Source organism: Thermobia domestica, chromosome 11 (assembly GCF_964235325.1).
Source record: "Thermobia domestica chromosome 11, izTheDome1.hap1.1, whole genome shotgun sequence".
Taxonomy (NCBI): Eukaryota; Metazoa; Arthropoda; class Insecta; order Zygentoma; family Lepismatidae; genus Thermobia; species Thermobia domestica.
The window spans coordinates 34,222,075-34,241,724 of record NC_137464.1 but is presented as its reverse complement, the minus strand read 5'-3'; the positions used below and the strand labels follow the sequence as shown (position 1 = coordinate 34,241,724).

General features: G+C 33.9%; 1 protein-coding gene across 3 annotated transcripts in view; it reads left to right on the top strand.

Moving 5' to 3' along the window:
• Positions 1-19,650, top strand: part of Acf (ATP-dependent chromatin assembly factor large subunit) — a 113,995-nt gene that overhangs the window by 33,791 nt on the left and 60,554 nt on the right. For 2 of the 3 annotated variants that reach the window (XM_081730330.1, XM_081730332.1), the window contains exons 6-10: positions 799-1,412; positions 4,126-4,309; positions 7,529-7,706; positions 10,081-10,179; positions 11,752-11,959. In XM_081730330.1, the coding sequence (XP_081586456.1) occupies positions 799-1,412; positions 4,126-4,309; positions 7,529-7,706; positions 10,081-10,179; positions 11,752-11,959 (1,283 nt within the window). The remainder of the gene's footprint in view (positions 1-798; positions 1,413-4,125; positions 4,310-7,528; positions 7,707-10,080; positions 10,180-11,751; positions 11,960-19,650) is intronic. The other variant, XM_081730331.1, reaches the window with a different exon arrangement.

The following is a 19,650-nucleotide window of genomic DNA, read 5'->3' as shown; positions in this document are numbered from 1 at the left end:
AAGAAAACATCGCACCATGCGTTTTTCTGAGTTCGAGAGAGCGTGCTGCTGACGATCCTTAACATTTCCGACATCGCCAGAGGATTCCCTGTTCACTGCTTTTAAGGCTTATTGATTGTCTACTTTGGACCAATCATAGTCAGAGCATATCTCAAAATTCGGTTGATGGCATGTCTGGGAATTTCACCCTGCAGTGTATAATCTGTGCATCCATTGAACATTAATGAAATATGCATTTTTGGATTGCGTATGCGTGACTTCCTTTACGCAGATAAGGACCACCATCCACAGCCTCGCAAATTCGAAATAGGGTTTCTTGAAATTTGGCTTTTTCGCAATTTCGGACAGCTCGAGCCCCGAAACTATGCACTCATCATAGACTCGTATGAACTTTTTATCTTATTTTGATTTGAGGAATCAATCACCTATTAAAGTTTGTCGGTATAGCTCATTAACACCCTGTATATATATATTCACATGAGAAGAAAATAATCCTTTGAATGGGGAACAGTTTTGACGATTTGCTTTCTCTGGCCGATGTTTTTACAAAAATAAAATAAAAACAAACATATGTTTAAAACAAGTCTTAAAAAAATGCACATGTTTAAAACAAAATGTTTAAAACGTATACAAAATTTGATTTAAACAGTTTGTTTTAAACAAAACAACCCTGGTCTTCACAATGCTTTTGAAATTAAAGTAAGATTTTAACGTAAATAAGAGCATTTTATACATAAGGACGAACAGAGTTTTAGAGGTAATTGTGCACATCATTAAGGTCACTTTTTTTCTCCATAGGCTGATGTTGTCAAAAGCTATAAGTTGAATACGCTACAATTTAATAGAATATTTGGAGGTCCATTACCAGCGTTTCCACAATCTAAAAGCAAGACTGTACAGAAGCCAAATTCGGTAAAATCTGACTCGAAAGGCAAAAATAAACTTCGAGATATTAGAAAGTCTCCTAAAGCCGAAAAGCATGAGAAGAGCAATAAACAAAGTGACAAATCCTCGAAGGTGTCTGAAAAAGTCTCCAAATCAAACAAATCTCAATCTTCACCGGCGAAGGTTGCAAAATCCCCAGCGAAACCGCCGAAAACTCCGGACAAAGATAAACATTCTCCAAAGTCCCCTGGACGATCTTCCAAATCCCAGAATAAGGAGACGCCCAAGAAAGAGAAGGGAGATGATCAGAAGGTGAAGAAATATCCGAAGAAATTGATTCAGAAAAAGTTGACAGAGTTAGGTAAAGTGACAACGAAGAAGGCAGGAAGACCTAAGAAGGACCAACAAGTTAAGGATGGTGTGAAAAACAAGAACAGTGTAAAGAAGGATAAAGGTAGCACGGAGAAGAAAGACAAGAAGATGGTTAGCAATTTGTCACCTGAAGAAATAGAAAAGGAAATGAAAAGGTATGTAGTTTTAATTTTAGTCGACCCTTTTCAATTCTAGGTGAGTAGATCTGTACTGTATGTACAACTCCGATAATTTGTTTACCAAAGTCAATCCAAAACTAAGAAATATGTAATATAGTAAAACTGTAATTATTCCCAATAATGAGTTTGGACGCAATCTGGATAATAAATTTCCTTAGGCATAGAATTTCTTGAATATAGTGAAATTTTCATATATTTCTATAAAGAATTCAGGTAAAATGTATAATTTACTTTCATGTACTTTAAAGAAAGTTTTTAAGCACTATTGGTCATGAAACTAAAGTTTTATATATTTAGGTAATCTGATTTAGAACATAAGAAAACATTCGTATAATTATTTTGTCCTTACCTACACCTAACTATTGGAATTGTGGTGCTTGATTTTTTAAAATTATTATTATTTATTACTATTAATGAATATATGTATAGGATGCTCAAAAAATGTTGGGAACCCCTGGCCTAGGTCATATAATTTTTTTTTGAGGTATATAAAGTGCATTTTGAGGTATTTTTGATGAGTTTTATCCTGTAGGCATGAACTGAATGTAATTAGGGTACGAACAGGAGCTTATTAAGTGGAAGTCTTCAATTGCTTTCTTTATCCAGGTATAAAATGACGCTGTTAAGAAGAAGACATTACAACAAAGGATAAATTGTATATACGAAAATGTTGTTGAGAAACCTGTTAAAATTGTCCTTGTCATGGAGACATTGAACCACAACCATTGAGACTTGAGTGTAAATATATAAATTGCATTCGGATTTCTTGAATTTGCAATTATTTCAGTGCAGCCTGTCCAGGCGCTAAGAACTATTTTTACAATAGTGGACATGTAGAAAGAAATATGTTAAATTTTACAAATGATAGTGTTGAAAATTAATATGAATGAATTCATGTTTTATGCTAAAGCATTCAAAGATATGAATTAATCAGGAAATATTTATTTCTTGTATGAGGTGTAGCCTTTGCACATAAAATATTGTGGGAAATAGTTCTTAACTCTATTCTTGCTTAATCGCGCGTAAATATCATTACAACCCCAGCAAATGATGTAAGATTTAAAATTTTTTGGAGTACAGAAGTTTCGTTATTTCTCTGTTTTTTAATTTTACTGCCGAAAATTTTGTTGATGTTGAACACTGAACCATCGGAATTGCTTTAAAGGAAAAATTTTAGAAGTAATAGTAGATATTTGATAAGTATACAATACATACGTTAGTCTTACGAGCAGTTTTGACAAAGAAAAATTCTCACTTTTGTATATATATATTTAGGGTTACCCAAGTAGGCCCCTCGAGGTGGACTTACGTGAAAATACCACTTGAAAATCCACCTGAGTTTTTGAGCTTTTTATTAGTAAATTATTGATACAACAAAGCTATATGACATTACGTTTTATTTTATGAGAATTCTATTGAGCGGATTAGGTACGTACTACTGTGTACAATTTATTAAATTCTAAGACTAGCTTGAAACTGAGTATACTGAATGAATAAAAAATGTTCTTACCATGTTTTGAAACAATTAAAGAACAATGTAATGCATGTATTATGTTTACATTTGAAATAACATGCACAACTTCACGTCAGCTCTCCCCGCTGGTCTAGTGGCCAGTTAATGCGTGTTCGTTCTTGGGTTCAATTCCCGATCGGAGAGCATATTAAACGCATTATCGTGTTTCGGGTTTCACTGTAAACTAGAGGTCTAAGTCTCATACAGCCTCGGTCCTAAAAGGGGACACTTAACGAAGGAACGCAACTTCACATTTAAAAAAATATATGTAAAACAGAAACCATTAATGAAATTCCAAGAATATTACGGCATAAAATGTTGAAATTGTCGATTGGAACCGTTCTTGGCACAAGGGTAGGTATAGAAATGTTGCTTTATACGTGTTTATTTTGGCGCGGCGAAGCAAGAGGATACGCGATTTAGGTGGACAGAAATTCGAACTAAGCATAATGCAAAATCGATCTGATAAATTTAAGGCAATTTTGTCAGAAGTTTAGTTCTCCAAGCTTGGAAAATGTATGTATATTTTGGCACATTAGACTATTGAAGAGGGGTTTGTGTGTATCAAGATCAAATGATATATACAGGGTATCGCAGATAACATGTTACACAACTTGAGAGTAGATTAGCTGGACCAAACTGATTTTCTCAAAACCATTTGCACGACTGCAGCGTCGTTTCCAAGATACAGGGTTGCCCATTGCGATGCACTTTGGCTTTCGAAAAAGATAAATATAATTCAAAACTGAGGCACAATAGTGATAATATATTGCAACTAGATGTTACGTTTACGTATACAATCAATGTAACAAATACATGAAATGTCAGTGATACAGAGGTGACAGTTTTGCAAACCGTGAATAACATTATATAATAATAATAAAAAAAAACATCACTATCAGGTTATTGCATGTTTAGTGTCCTTTGGTACTGCTGAACAAAATATGGGGAGACATTCTGTGTTTCGTACTTACCTAGAATAAAGACGACGTAACGGCGTTGCACTGTATCGTGAGTTTCAAAATGTGTTGTACTGATCAGTTTCAACATTACATGTTGGGCTTCATGTAATCAGCACTACGATATTCCATGTGTCCAACTATAGCGCTTGGCGAGTATTAGTCTCGGAGTTGAGTTGTTTATAAAATGTGGACACTCTTATTTTTTCTATTGTAGAATAATGGAGCAGAGGGCGAAGATGCTAGAAGAGAAGAAACAGAAAGCACTGGAAGAGAAGAAGAAGCGAATGGAGGAAAGGGCCAAAGAGAGAGAGAAGAAAAAGGAAGAAAAGAAGCGTCAAGCGTTACTTTGGAAAGAATGGAGCAGACCTCGCGATGATTTGGAGTGTGATGATCTAAAGGTGGGCATTCTGTTCCACCAATAATAAAATTACAATTGAAATGCATGGCAACAGTTCCTGAGACACATATTAAAATACTAAAATTGATATTTGGAGCATTTGCTTGTTCTACCTGACAATCAATTTCTGATTTATTATTATTATTATTAATAATAATAATAATATAATGGATGTGTGGGTGGATACCAAATGTAACTCCAAATTAGTACAATTTTTAATTATTTTCTACTTATTTACATATGCATTTGTTAACGAATTAATAAGGTATTTAGGATACGCATGTACGAGTTCGGTTATTCTTCAGAATTATTCATCATTGTGAAATGCCATAGTATATATGAATCAGTAGTAACAGTTTTACTTACCAATATGTTTTTATAGTATATCTTCGGGGTTAACGGTCGCATTAAAAAATGTACCGTAAATGCGGGCTACTTGGACCCATACCAAAAACTCGTCTAAGTCCCATATGCAATGCAATAATGAGTGAGTTCAGAGTTAGATCCGTTAGATGGGATCATAATGCAGGCGCACACATATTGAAACTAGTTCTGTGGTAGGCTACGATTGAGCAGCATTGGTGAGAAAGGTCGTTGACGAAAAGAGTGTATTTATTGAGCGCCAAACTTTTATGTGTGGACACTATTTGCAAGGAAGTGGAACCAATGCTAAGTAAACACATAAGTAGTTACATATAAGTTAATAAAATTGACATGGTAAACTTTCTCATATACAATAAGATGTGTGCGTAATTGCATTATACAGTATATGAAGTGTGTACATATGACCTGGAAAACATGGATATTTTGTCCCACATCTTTTGTTATCTTTATCCCACTCCATCCTTTGTTATCTTTATCAATAAAAATTAAAGGTCTGTTGTCACGTGTCACACAAGTAAGGACTTTTCATTGTTTCCTTAAGGATACCGGTACAAAATGGTACATCAATATAAAAGATTGCCTGCAGGTCGAAAATATGCTGATTTTTCATAACAGCTTTCATAACAGATTTATTGTGAAGTCTTATTTTGCCATGCATGGGAGAACTGACATTGCTTTCTAAGACAATCTTCCCAGTCGAGATTGAGTGAAGTTATTTTAGAAAATGCACCTCCAGTCTAGTACCTCTTAAAATGTTCTCTTTGTGGTTTGCAGTAAATAAAAAGTGTTGTTCTTGGAACACCTACGTCCTACTTAGTCTCAGAGCAGATTTCAATGGTTTTCTGTAGGAAAATATGGGGGTGGGTTCAAGTAGCCCGAACGCGAGTCTTACTTGGACCCATTTTTTACAATAATCGCCTGTGCTTTGTTTTCAATATATGTAACTAAAACTGTCCTCGATATGTGCAATAAAGCCTGTAGTTTCACTTAATATGGGTAATGACAATAACTTTCGAGTTTTCGTGGATGAAAATAGACCGAAAGAACGAATTTGTTGCAAAATTGGGTCCAAGTAGCCCGCATCTACGGTACCTATAACATAAAATAATGTTTTTTACTGTGATGCAAATAGTACCTTCAGTAGTCATATTTAAAATTCGAAAGGTCTCTGTATTGTATAGTCTTTTAAATAGTCATTTAACTCGAAATGGCAACATAGTTGTGAAATGGAATGTAGTGAATCACTCACCTCAAGTAGCTCACAGTCCTTCGATGTAGTTTCCACCAGCCTGTTGAACTTTTTGCTAGATGTCTGGTAACCGTTAAATACCTGTCAAAGCCCCACTTTGTGAGAGGATGTTGACAGTGCGCCCTAATGCACGAACAATGCTGGGAATGTCTGCCCCTGAAAGATTCTTTCATTTTTGGGAAAAGATCAAAATCGCAGGGACTCATATCTGGGGAGTATGGCGGGTGCTCCAGTACCTCCCAACCCGATCTTCGTAAGAGTCTGTACTGGATTGGCTGTATGGCATCTGGCATTGTCGTGTAGGAAAATTGGTCCAGATTTCAGGAGGTGTGGACCTTGCGCTGCAATGCTGGTCGCAAATGGTGACAGGTATGAAGCATTGACGGTAACGTCCGGTGGAACTTGATGTAACGGGATAATGCCTTCGTGGTCGTATGACATTATCATCATCACCTTCACGTTTGCTGGCTCTTACCTAAACTTTTTCGGTCGTGGAGATTCTGAGTGGCGCCATTCTCGCGACTAACGTTTCAATTCGGGCTCGTAGGATTTTCTCCGCGTTTCGACACTTGCAATAGTGCGGTGCAAGAAGTCATCACCTTCCTTATTGTAACGTTGAAGGTGTAGGCGCGCACATTCCCATCTATGGCACTTCTGAAGAAGCTCGGTCAGAGCATGGGATACCCATCTGGCTGCAATTTTTCGCATGCGGAACACTGATCCGGAAGAAATGTTCAGCTCCTGCGCCAATTCACTACAAGTCCAGCGCCGGTCACCGTGAAGCAGTGTCCGTAGCCTTGCAAGATGAAGTTCGTCCGGAGCAGTTCGCATATGCCCTCCATCGTGCATTTTGTCTGACTGTCGTCCCGCCTGAAATGCTGCAACCCATCTCGCTACTGTCCGATACGGTAGAGCAGCTTCACCACAGGCCTCTACTAATCCTCTGTGAATCGTCCTAGCATTTCGCCCTCGTGCTAACAGAAATTTCATGAACACACGCTGTTCTGCACGCATGAACATTACGCTAGGGCGTATTTCACACAACAATCACTTTAACAATGTCTACTCGCCACACACCGTAATATGGAACCGCAGCAGCGTTGAACTGACTTGTACATATCCACGGAACACACTACGTTCGTCATTTGTCTCCTGCCCACACGACAGTCCAATCGTAGCAGTATTGCCAGTTCGAGTTAAATGACCCTCGTAAAAATGCGAGACAAAACTCTTTGAGATGAATTGCATGTGAGTTACCCAGTTCTGTTCAGGGAGCTGTCAGGAAACACCGAAACAAACCGTTAAAACGTTAAATATTAGTTACAGATAGAGTACGTTTACAAATCACGCGCACGACTCCCAGCTATGATCCAGTGTTAATTGATGGAGGTGATCCTTTCGCAGTAATTATTGTTAAAAACCCGAAATATTTTGTAAATGAGACATGAAACCTTATTGGCGTTTACGTAATTTCTAATTATTTTCTTTCATTTGTATTGCAGATTAAGTCCCAGTAATACACAAAACATACTTTGCTAATTGAAGTAAATAAATACGTATAGCTTATCACTTTCTTTTATTTTGTAGGATCTTCCTCATCCAGCAGCAATTCAGTGTCGCATTCCGAATCATATATTTGGGGATTTTATTATGGTACTGGAATTCCTTCATGTATTTCGTGATGTACTGGGAGCCAAAGATTTCTTTCCTACTGGGGTAACGTTCGATACGCTTGAAAGAGCGTTAGTGGAAAAGGAGGTGGCAGGTAATTTTATGTACTTAAATCTGTTTTGTTAGATAAAAACCCAAAGTAAAAGGTTATTTGTCATTATATTTGGTCTTTTTTGTTGTTTAAAAGTTAAGATTAAAGGTAATGATGTTGGTTATAGTTTTGAAAAGGATAATTTTTATACTTGGTGTATTATATGAATAATATTTAATTTAAAGACGCAAAAATAAATATTTCTGATAGACTGAATTAAATGTAAATTTTCAAATAGCGTTTTTTTTTTTTTTTTTTTTTTTTTTTTTTTTTTTTTTTTTTTTTTTAAGAATCTGTAACCGGCGTTTAATGTGATGGTGAAATAGGACATCATTTTAATATTTCATTCTCCTTTTTAACTTAACCTGTACAGTCGAGTCTCTGTAATACAGATTTACAGTTTCAGCCAAGTGGGCATTGTGTTGAACAAATATGTGCGTGGGTTTTCTCGGGCTTCCCCGTTTGCATACCATCGTTTCGTAATAATCGGACGTTAAGAAAAAAAAAAAGAAATAATTTCCTATTTTTCTTGTTTTCTTCAATAGAACCAGAAAAAATTGCATTCATATAGTCGTATTTTCGATCAAGGAAAGGAAAATGTCTTTGCTCGGAAATCCAGATTCGATTTCTGGTGGGAGCTCGTGTGTTTTGGAATCAGCGTTAGGTTGGAGGTCCATCTCATAGCCTTGGTATTGAATAAGTCATTAAACTCCAGATCAACCAAGAAAAGGATAAAGGGGAATAAATCGCATCAAAAATGCATATTACAAATGTAGAACTAGTTAAATGGCCAGTTATCTTTCAAAATTAATTCTTCCATAAGTATCCACGATTACTAATATTCCACTCTTTAATCTCTACTACTCTTGTTAATCTCAGTAGCCCTTCCTGCTAGCTTGATGTGTCTTTGGTACACGTGTTCCCAGCTTCGATTCCCGTGGAAAAATATAAAAATGTTTACTTTCCCAGCATTCACTTTAATAATACATATCCTTTAATCTAAAAGGCAGCGTTAAACTAGAGATTTAATTTCTTTAATCCGCATATAGAATAATATGTCTAATGTAAATCTTTGCATGCAAAGCATGTAATACAATGCTGACTTTCCTTCACTAGCTACGCTTGTCGTAACACAAACTTAAAAACGAAGTTGCCTCAGTGTAGTTTCTCTTCTTCCCTCCAAATCGATTTCATGAAGTGAGGATTTTGACTAGGTGAAACTTAATTGCCACCATTGACTATTAGATAGATACATATTAAAAGCACTAATAAATGTTGTTTTGGTAATTATATGTATTAATATATATATATTCCAAATGTAAGCAAATATACCGTGGACAGTGGAATATCTCCAGAAATATACCTGCAGTTTACAAGTGAGGAGGTACGTGTCCAATATTTTTTAGGTCTATTCAGCTATCCGAAAAGGAAGTTTCCCCCATTCCACTAGGAAGCAACTTTAAAATTTCAAGTGTAAACCCCGTATTTTTTTTATTGCAGATTCGGTTCTGCGACCAAAAATATATTACTTTACTTGAAACACTTTTTCATTATCTTCCTAAATGGTACTGGAAAGAAAAGTAATATCGTATGTCATCTGAGGTTCATTAGGAACGAATATCTCGCGAAATACAGACCAATCCAATCGGTATGTTCCTTTTAATAAAACATTTTCCGCTCAAACTCGCCTCCACTAACTTCCAACACACTCCCTCACTATATTAAATAGTCATAATGCCATTATTTGTATTTCTCCTTGAACATGCGTTTTTACTTACGCATACCATTTCACAAAAGTTGATACATATATAATATACCAGGAAGTGACAACAGGTATTCTTCACAAAGTGTGGAGTATGCCTCAAGTTTGTATGCAAAGCACACTATCAGCGAACCGCCTAGTAAGGATTGTAATTTTTAATCAGAATGGAATATGATGTCAGTTGCTTCTAAAGGAGGAATCTCATTTGTTGTGAATTTTTAACTTTGAATTATTTTTTCAGTATTGTTTGAAAGAGGATGCATTGAAAATTGTTTATCTTCAGTCCACACCAAATGTATATGTGCTTGCTTACTTTCATGTAAATAATACTTAGCATTGTATTATATGTATATAGCATATACTGTAACACATTATATAATGAGAGATATGATCTCGTGTTTATTGTACATTGCAAATTATAACCCACTGTATCCATCTAAAATGCATCTTCAATAAATAAATACAATGGAATGTGTATGTAGACTAAAGATTTAGTTAATAACACTGAAGGACTGTTTATTCCCGCAGTAAGGTAACATATTAGTTCTCAGTTGACATGTAATAGTTTCCTGCATTTTGCAACTAGTACAATTTTATTTTAATTTTCTTCCATAGGTCCATTCTGTGATATAGTTCAGTTATTATTGTGCGCTCTATTTAAATTCCAAGAGGAAGAAGAGGAGGAGATAATGGAAACAAGTGATCAAGCAGCAGGTATTGCCTTAATGTATATTAGTACAGTAAGAGCCAGCAAGTATTTTCCTACTTTTATGTTAAATTTTTTATAAGAACATAAAAAAATTTAGAACTGAGTCTCAGTATCTGCAAAATGTTACTAAGTGAATTAGCTGCCATTTGCAAGACCTCTCTTAGTGCAGAAATTTTGAATTTCCGACAGCTTTGACATCATAAATTGCACACACATTTCTGATCTTAAAAAAATTGCTGATTCTTTTATAATTTTCGGTTTTCTTCATTGTCTGTAAGGTGTTCACTAGAATTTTTTAAAAAATGGTAGGTAAGATCCTTAAAAAAAAAACACGCGTTAAAATTTGTAATGTGTTGATCCCATTGATCCTAAATAGTGTTTTATTTATTTATTTATTTTTTACCATGCCTCATGGAATTACTGTGCACTTGGTAGGTATTAATTCCTATATTTGGATTTGTTCTGTAGTACCCATGGTGTGATTGACAGATGACATTTTTGTCTAGCCTCGCATTGGAAAGATCAGATATAATCAGTCGAGTCTTACTTATGCAGACCATCGTGGGTAGAGTTTCCGTAGTGATGTCTGTCAGTTTGAAGACTTATTAAATAGAATTCCCCAGCTGATCGTTTTCCTTTCATAGTGCCTTTCCGATTTATTCTTCTTAGATCGACAGAACTCTAAAAATCCTTTTAAACCTATAGCCTCAAATTGAATTAGTGTAAATGTCATCTTTTTCTTCATTTTTCAAAATACAGAGAATACTTAATTTTGGCGTTAGTCACATATATTGAATCATCGACTAGTGTTTTTCGAAACTAAAATAAAATTTTCACTTCTAATCTCGCGATTTGAGACCTCCAAATAAATATTTTGTGAAATAATAAATCTGACGATATGAAGAATTAACACACATACTTTGAAATTTGCGCTCCGGAACAGGGCGCCTTACACTGAAACCAAAGTACTCTCAATCTTTCGAGATGTTTATTTGTGTATTAGTAATCTAATTGTATTATCAATCATTTTCATCAGAAGGAAAGTATCTTTCCAAATACGCTACTCTCTGTCTTCAGTAGGGCTTTGTATGAAGTCATTAGAAAACACTCAATCACAGTGACTTGATCGTGGCAGGATTAGAAATTAAAAGTTAAAATTGTGTAACAAACCATTACGCATCAAATGCAGAAGACATTAGGTAGATATGAACTATTCACTAATGCTTTTAGAAAGCTCTTAGCTTTTAAATTCCAATCAATTCAGTGTCACAGACAGATCATTGAAGATAAGCTGTATATTGTGATGCATTATGGTATATGTGAAGAGGTAGATCATGATGTGTTAGGTTGTTAGAAAATGAAAATATTAACTTCGGTTAGTAGCTCTTAGTTTCTCTTAATTGTAAATTTCCAAGGTTAAAAAACAGTAAATTGAGATAAGATGTTTGTAGCAATAATAATAAAGTATTCTAGCAACTATAGACGTTTAATGAGGTGTTGTATTTTCCTTTTTTTTTTTTTATTATGTTTTATTTCATTTTTATTTTAAACAGTTATTTTATAATCGTATTTTATAGTTTCAGCTGATCTGGATATAGAGGATCTGGGAGATGTGACAACCGGTGAAGTAATCAAATCTGCAACTGCTGCTGCCACGTGGAGTAAATTATATCAAGGATTGCCGTTAAGAGATTTAACAATCGATGCCGTAACCTTAACCGAAGTTCTTCGCCTGCACTTGTTGTCGTCCGGTGGCAGATGTGGAGAAGCTGATTCAAAATGGAGGTACGTTCATTATTTAATAGAGAAAACATAACAGCACCCTTAACTTGAAAGATGTAATTCACTTTACTGTGCCTGAATATTTAACGTCAAAAAGACTCACTCCGGTCTTTGTCATGCACTTGAACAAAAAAGCATCGAAATCCAAGAAATTACATATCCATTTGTTTTTGTTGAACACTGCGTTGCAACGAATTTCATTGTACGAGGTTGCTGAAAAAGTTGCTTCAAGCTGCTATTTACAATAGCGCTAGTGTTATGCTATTACAAAATTCGAAAAGAAGGGGCCTTTCTATTTCTAAATTAACTGTGATTGTTAGTTTAACCCGATTCATTTATTTTTCACAGCGGTTTGAAGAATAGTTTTGTGTAAGAAATGGACATTTTTGAGCAATGAGTGTTTGATTTCAAACACCAAAACAATACATCGAGCGACTTCATTTGACTTTTGGGGATGAAGCACCATTTAGTAAAACTGTCCATAGTTGGTTTTCTGAATTCGAACGTGGTTGCACATCTCTGTGATGAATTTCGTGAAGATCGTCCATTCACGTCTGTTATTGTCAGTAATAATATTGTGCGTGAAAAGATTGAGAGAAATGTGACTTACTGTGAGGTTCAGGCATCCTTGAACATTGACATGAAAGCAATAAATACAATCTTGCTTGGTCACGTAAACATACGGCAACGTTCAAGCTGTTGGATCCAGCACAACGTAACTAATGCTCAAAGACAGGCTTGTATCAATTGGTGTAAAGAAATGCTCAAAAAACCTTAGTAAGACATTTAGCGTACTGCATCGTTACAGGGGATGAAACTTTGATCTATTCACACGAACCCGGAACGAAACAGCAATCTACTGGTTGGGTATTTCAAAGTAAGGAGTAATACCAAGCAAATGATTGTTTCTTCGGTTATACAGACATTTGGCAATCATAGCAATAGAAGATCGAAGGATTGTAATTTATTTGCAAGAGATTATTAATATATTGCGTAAGCAAACCGAAATCGTCGCAACATTCTCCACCACCACCACGTCAGTTCCCACTCATCACAGGTAACTTGATTTTTTACTGTAAAGATGTCGAATTAATAACTCATTGTCCACACTTAACGAAGTTAACACATAATGACATACTTTGTTCGCACCCAGGAAAAATAAGATGCATAGTGAGCCATTTGTGTTGCCTGAAGCAGCTGTTGCAGAAACTCTTCCATCAACCCTCTTTAGTAGTTGGCCAGCGTACTAAGATACAGCAGATGAAAAGCTCAATCACCCCCTCCTCCCTCCCCCCAAAAAAAACACCTCAGAAAATATAATACATATAAAGCAGATTTTCTTAGTGTGTAACTAAGCTCTTGAATTTCGGTGTTTTTTCGTTCAAGTGGCTGAAAAGGAGGCAGAAATGGCACCTGAAAATATTCAGTGTTAAATGTGTTTAAGGTTACGTCAAGGGAAATGCGTGTCGTTCTTGTGCTTCCTGATAACACAATTGATTTATTGTATTATATTGCCAACCTGGGTTGCTCTTGATAAAATTTTTAGTAAAACTTGAATATGTAGAGCACTCTGAGCTCCCCCAGATTGATCTAATTTGCATGAAGCAAATCTATATCTACTTGCATTTATATGAGAGGTAAGTTTGGGGATACTCCACCACTGGTTGCATTGATTGTGGGCCAACCAGAGCCCTATTAAAATGATAACAACAATGTCTACTTAAACATGTGTATTTTAACAGAACTAGTAATCATTTATGTGTGAAGTGTTGTTTGTGTAATGAAGACTTAAGAAAGTGTAATTTAATGTGTAAATCATGTATAACGAATTGGATTAGCACAGAATTTGGTTGTGACACATACCTGTTGTTGATGATTAGCGGAACCAAGCACTGAATGATCGTATACTAGTAACAGCAGTCGGTTGTATTTCAACGTTGAACTTCTTAGACTGTTCTCTTAGTATTTGAAGTTAATAATGTTTTAACTTGACGAATTGTAGAACTTTAAATGCTACTTCTCTAATATTGATCCTCTGACAGTGATCCTCTGATAATGCTACTCTGATAATGATCTCATTGAATAAAATAAAAGGTTTTTATACAACTCAAACTGCTGACGATCCAGTAATACGGTTTCAGCACTCGGGCCGATTTTCGTCCACGTGCGTCCCAGATCTAAAAAGATCTTATTCAACCAAATTCTCATAACCTCAATTCAATCATGATGACACGAAACAATGTCACTTTCTTGATGTCCTCATTGTCCGAAGAAAAGTGTGGATGTTAACAAATTTATTACATAACATTACAAGCTCTTGTTGATAGACTAGAATTCATACAATTTGAAGTATACACATACTGTATTCTCTGCACATATCTCTTTAAAGATAAACAAGAGTAAATTAGGTCTCCTGAAACTCAAGACCATACTACAATTAAACTAAACAAATTAAACCAATAATTAATAATTATCTATGGTCTTGACACCCCCGCCGACAAGACTCCAGCTTGCCGTCGCAAGTGGACGCCAAGAGCTATATATGAAACATCAAATCTTTAAGATATATATAAAACAGTAATAATAAATATAAAATTGAAAATAATTTACTAAAATACAATATTGCGTAAGATAAAACCCATAACCTCAAAATTAAGTCAAAATTTATCAAAAGTGTATAAATATTGAGATTTTACTGTATAAAATTTACAATGAAAATTAAATCATTACTTGATTTCTAAAAAAAATATTATTGGTACTCTATTTACATAAATTTTGCAGTACTGCTAAGTATCTGCGTGAAAAGGTTGGAAACCAATAACCAATACATAACATTTAGTATATATATATATAGCATATAATATCTTGAAAAAATAAACAGTTTATTAAATGCATTGAAACATCTTTTTCATCCATGGCTCTCTCATTTGATTTAAAACCAAGTCTTTTAAAGAATAAGCTTGAGCCATCTGTTGATTTTTTCTCGTATTATGTTCGTTGAACAATAACTCACATATATCACACTTGTTGCTGTTAATTCTTCCTCTTAAAAGAAAGAAAGAAATGCAGTTTATGCAAGAGAGACAAAGAGGTGTATATATCTCAGTTACTCTTCTCCTTGCTGATGAAAAGGAAAACAAGTGCAATGAAGAACAAGAGATCCGACAAAAAGTCTCTGATAACATAGGTGTGGTTTTGCACTTTGTACCGATGTGGTCTGACTGAGTTACTGCTGACTAAGGGATCTCATGCTATAACTCCACCAGAGTAGAAAGCTCATTTATTTTTTCACTACGTTTAGACACCAATGAACACAGTGGGAAATAAAATTTCACTTTTCCCTCTTCTTCTATTTTTAACGCAACTAGGTACACTACACAGAAACAAAATATAGTACATATTATTCTTCACTATAATGAATGTAATAAGCTATACAGGGTGGCTGAAAACACTAGTTTATTTTCGCTCATTGTCCCCCTGTAATAACATTAACTCTCATCATATTTAGCAACACTAGTTCACATCCGGTCACTCTGGATGATGAAATACTTCGGAAGCGTCACTTCAACATGGGGCTTCTTCCGTTATAGACTCCATGCTACTCGAAAGTCTGATTTTTAGCGTTTTTTTTGTAGAATAACTGGACTATATTAATCGTATATTGCACGGGATTATCGCACTTCCGTGTTGTAACTGGAGAAGTTCCCTTTGAATTACGTTATTGTAAAATTTTATATATTTCGGGGTGTTTCTCGAAACACACTTCTCTACTAAGTCCAGTTCGGGCGTGGAAATCAGCTCGGTGTTCTGGCTCGACTTCTTTGCTTGTGCTGTGCTCATAGTGCTTTCATCGTGTGTCACTTCTGTGCTTTTTGTTAAATTTGTATTTTCAGAGTTAAGTGTGTGCAAGAAATGAAGGGTGTCTAATTTTGCTTGAGTAAGAGGGGAGGGGGGTGGTGGAAACGAATTTGAAATATTGTTCTGTTCGTTCAAGATGGCTGTATTGTGCATTAGTGACTCGTCATTGTGCATAGGTATGTGCGTGTCTGAATGTTCCCCCTTATTTGTGTTCATGAATGAGGTAGATCCCTTTTCAGTGTCACAGTGTTCAGTGTTACTGTTAAAAAGATTCTTGAAAGAAATGATGTCATCATCATTCTTGTGTGTTGTAGAGCTTATGCTATTTCGCTCTTTGCTTTGTGGTGAGTCCACTATAAAAATATGTGGGATAGACGTCTCACAGGAAATTACCTTCTCCGCTTTTCTAGTTGCTTTCTTAAAAAGAAATATTCCTATCGCTACTAACATAATGCCTAGGAGGGAGGTTATAGCGATTGCTGCCAAGAAAATAATTACTAATTTTTCCATTTTCTTTTCTGTAATAAAGACAAAATATGTTTTCGTCAGGCTTGTTATATCCCTAAATATATATATTGCTAAATTCTAAATACTTAATACTTTTAAAACTAATATATTTATTGACATATTCATGTACATAAATCTGGCTTTTATTAGCTACTGAATCTCGCGTCTCACGAGATCATGCATTGAGCTAATTTACATGTAGGTTCTGTTTCGATATTATATACTGAATCAACCTCAAAATTGATTTATTAGAATAATATCTATTTTGATTTCAGACTTTAACGTAGTTACTTTTGATAGGCTAATACCTCATCTATTGTCTACGTAATATTTTCTTCTTTTTTTTTTTTTTTTTTTTCCATTCATATTTCATATTTATTCTTCATATTACACATAATAGTCAATACTTATCATTAAATACTAATATAATATAACGGTAAAATAAATAGTAATTGCCCTTATTAGTACAAATTAAGATACCTTAAACATCTAATATATATATATAAATAAATTCTTGTTTCTATCACCTATAAGATTACATTCATAAATATCAGGCCTATATTAATAAATAATAAATCATCAATTGATTGATAGGTGATACTAATTATCAATAATTATTGATTGATTGATTGATTGATTAGGTATTGATTTATTGACTACTTATTGATTTATTGATTACTTATTGATCTAATGATTTTTTTTTTTTTTTTTTTTTTTTTTTTTTTTTTTTTTTTTTTTTTTTTTTTACAATCCATTACCAAATAACACATTCTTACTTTAATACGCTAATACTTATTTTAGCTTGACGAAAAACATATTTGTACTCTATTCATTGTAGCTTATTAATGTATAACTTAACCTAACCTATATCTAGTTCTTTTCCTTTCCCGTTTTCCGCGGTTCGCAATTTCTTTCAGTTTTATATAGCCGTTCGGTAACGTACCATGCATGTTTTCTTGTTTGCCATTTTTTTTTTTTTTTTTTTTGTTAATTTAATGTTTGTTTTCCTTATTTATTACATTTGCAGAACACTTCTATATTTCCAAATTTTCAACTTTTATTTATTTATTTTATTTTTCTCTACTCATTTCAAAATTTCATAATTAAAATATTTCAATTTAAACTGAATTTCCCACTTATTGCTAAAACATTATGTAGATTCAATACAAGCAAAATACACTTGTACTCATTAGTAAAAATAGATTTTGCTTATGCAGTTTAAGTTCAATTTCAAATAACCTTAGCACTCTATTAAAATGTTGTTCAAGCTTTATTTATACTTATCATTAATTATTTGAAATCTATGTTCAAAATTTTGGATACATGTTTCCCTTTTTACGGTTTATCATGCTTTATTTCATATTTTGAAATGAGTTTAGATACTTTAACGTAAATAAAAATTGATAATATAATAATAATAGATAATACTCCTAAAAGTCCAATAATTGCATACATCATATAGTCATTTTTTAGTTGAAGATTTGGAACTACAGAATTTAATTTTAATTTTAACAATTTTTCAGCCAAGACATCTAGTTCTTGCGTATTAGCTGTAACATTTAAGTGTTCGTCTGAACAGTTCCCTACTAAATTTATCATTTCGTTTGAGACTTGTAAAATTTTCTTTGTCGGAATTACAATGTCTCCAAAAATGAGATTATCAAATTTTTCATATGAAATGAAATATGATCTATTACTTCCAAATTGAATTTTTTCCGAATGTACTTCTTGTTGCTCGCCTAATTTTGTCATATAGCCTGGTTCTAACGCTGAATATAACACTCCAGCATGAGTGTAAGAATATGATATGTTTGACTGATATTTCTCTGATTTTAATTGACAGTGTTCTACCGAATTTTTGAATATTAAATTATTCAAACATTTGGACTCCGTATTTAAATTTACATTGTTACAGAAATACAAAAAACTTTTAAAAGTACATTCATCTTTTTCTAGGCTATAGAATTTTCCTCCAGTAAAATATACCATTTCCGGTAATTTATAATAATATCGTCGATTGTCAATGAGAAATCCCATTGATATTACCTCATACATTTTCGATATGCTAGTTTCATAGACAACTGGTGTGCGTAATAATAAATCAACATTATTTTCATTATAATAAAATTTTAACAAATGAACACTCGATATTCTATAAAATAATCCAATGTCTTGAGAATATACTGTGTGTTTTAATACATCATGAGAATTTATGAAATCCAAAACTTCTTGATTACTCAAAATATGATATGTTAATTCATTAGATAAAATATTTTTCAAAATTTCGGAAACACGTTGTTTCGCCATATGCAAAAATAAATTTGTTAAAATTTTCCGATGAGCTTGGTGCATATAACAGTAAAGTTCTTGTAATTTTGACCGAAAATCATCCAATATGTGCTTGACCTTAACAATTACACCATGAACTATACTAATTTGACCATTCACAGATTGTTTTAATCTTCTGACCTCATTTGTTAATACCTTTTCGTGTTCGGTTAATTTATTTATTGACGCTGACATTTGTTGTCCATGCACTAAGTTATAAGCTGATAGTCCAATGGAAGAAAATCCTAGAATCCATGAGAAAATAGATCTCCTTGTCCTATTGTTATTCATGCATTGTGCTATACCATCCTTGTATAAAAATGCACATGGGATGGAATTTAAAATATTTGTGCGAAATTCTAATTCTTGTTTTCGAAATTCTTCGGAAATATCTGGCACTTCCGAACAAACTTCATGAATTGGAACTGATTCATGAAAGTTTAGGTGTAATTTAATGGTGGTATATACCTCATTTACCGTATGTACTGCGAACGAATCTTCGGAAACTGCAATTCCTAATTTCTCCAAAGTGTATTGCTGATGTTCTGCTGCTGTTACAACTTCGATGCCGACTAATATTAATATTCCAAACATGATGTGACGGATTTTTTTTTTTTTTCTTCCACAATCTGTAATTTATGGAAAATTTACCTCTTATTTATTTATTTATTTATTATTTTGCCGTGTTTATGATTATTTCAGACATTTACAATTAGTTTCAATATTAAATATTATTTTACTTTACTTATTTATTTCTCTTTATTTTCCTTATAAGCATATGACACTGTAAGAGACGAGACCATTTCCTGTCCGTCAATGCGTTAGCCTTTGGTTCTTTGGGATATTATGTGAACACTAAGTTCACTACCCAACTAGGTCGGGCTGACTCGACCTAGGTCAGTGCTCATACTTATAAGCAAAATAAAGTTCATGTTTTTTTTTTTTTTTTTTTTTTTTCAGTCACCTAGCGTTTCTTCTTCTAATTCCTCCTCAATATATGG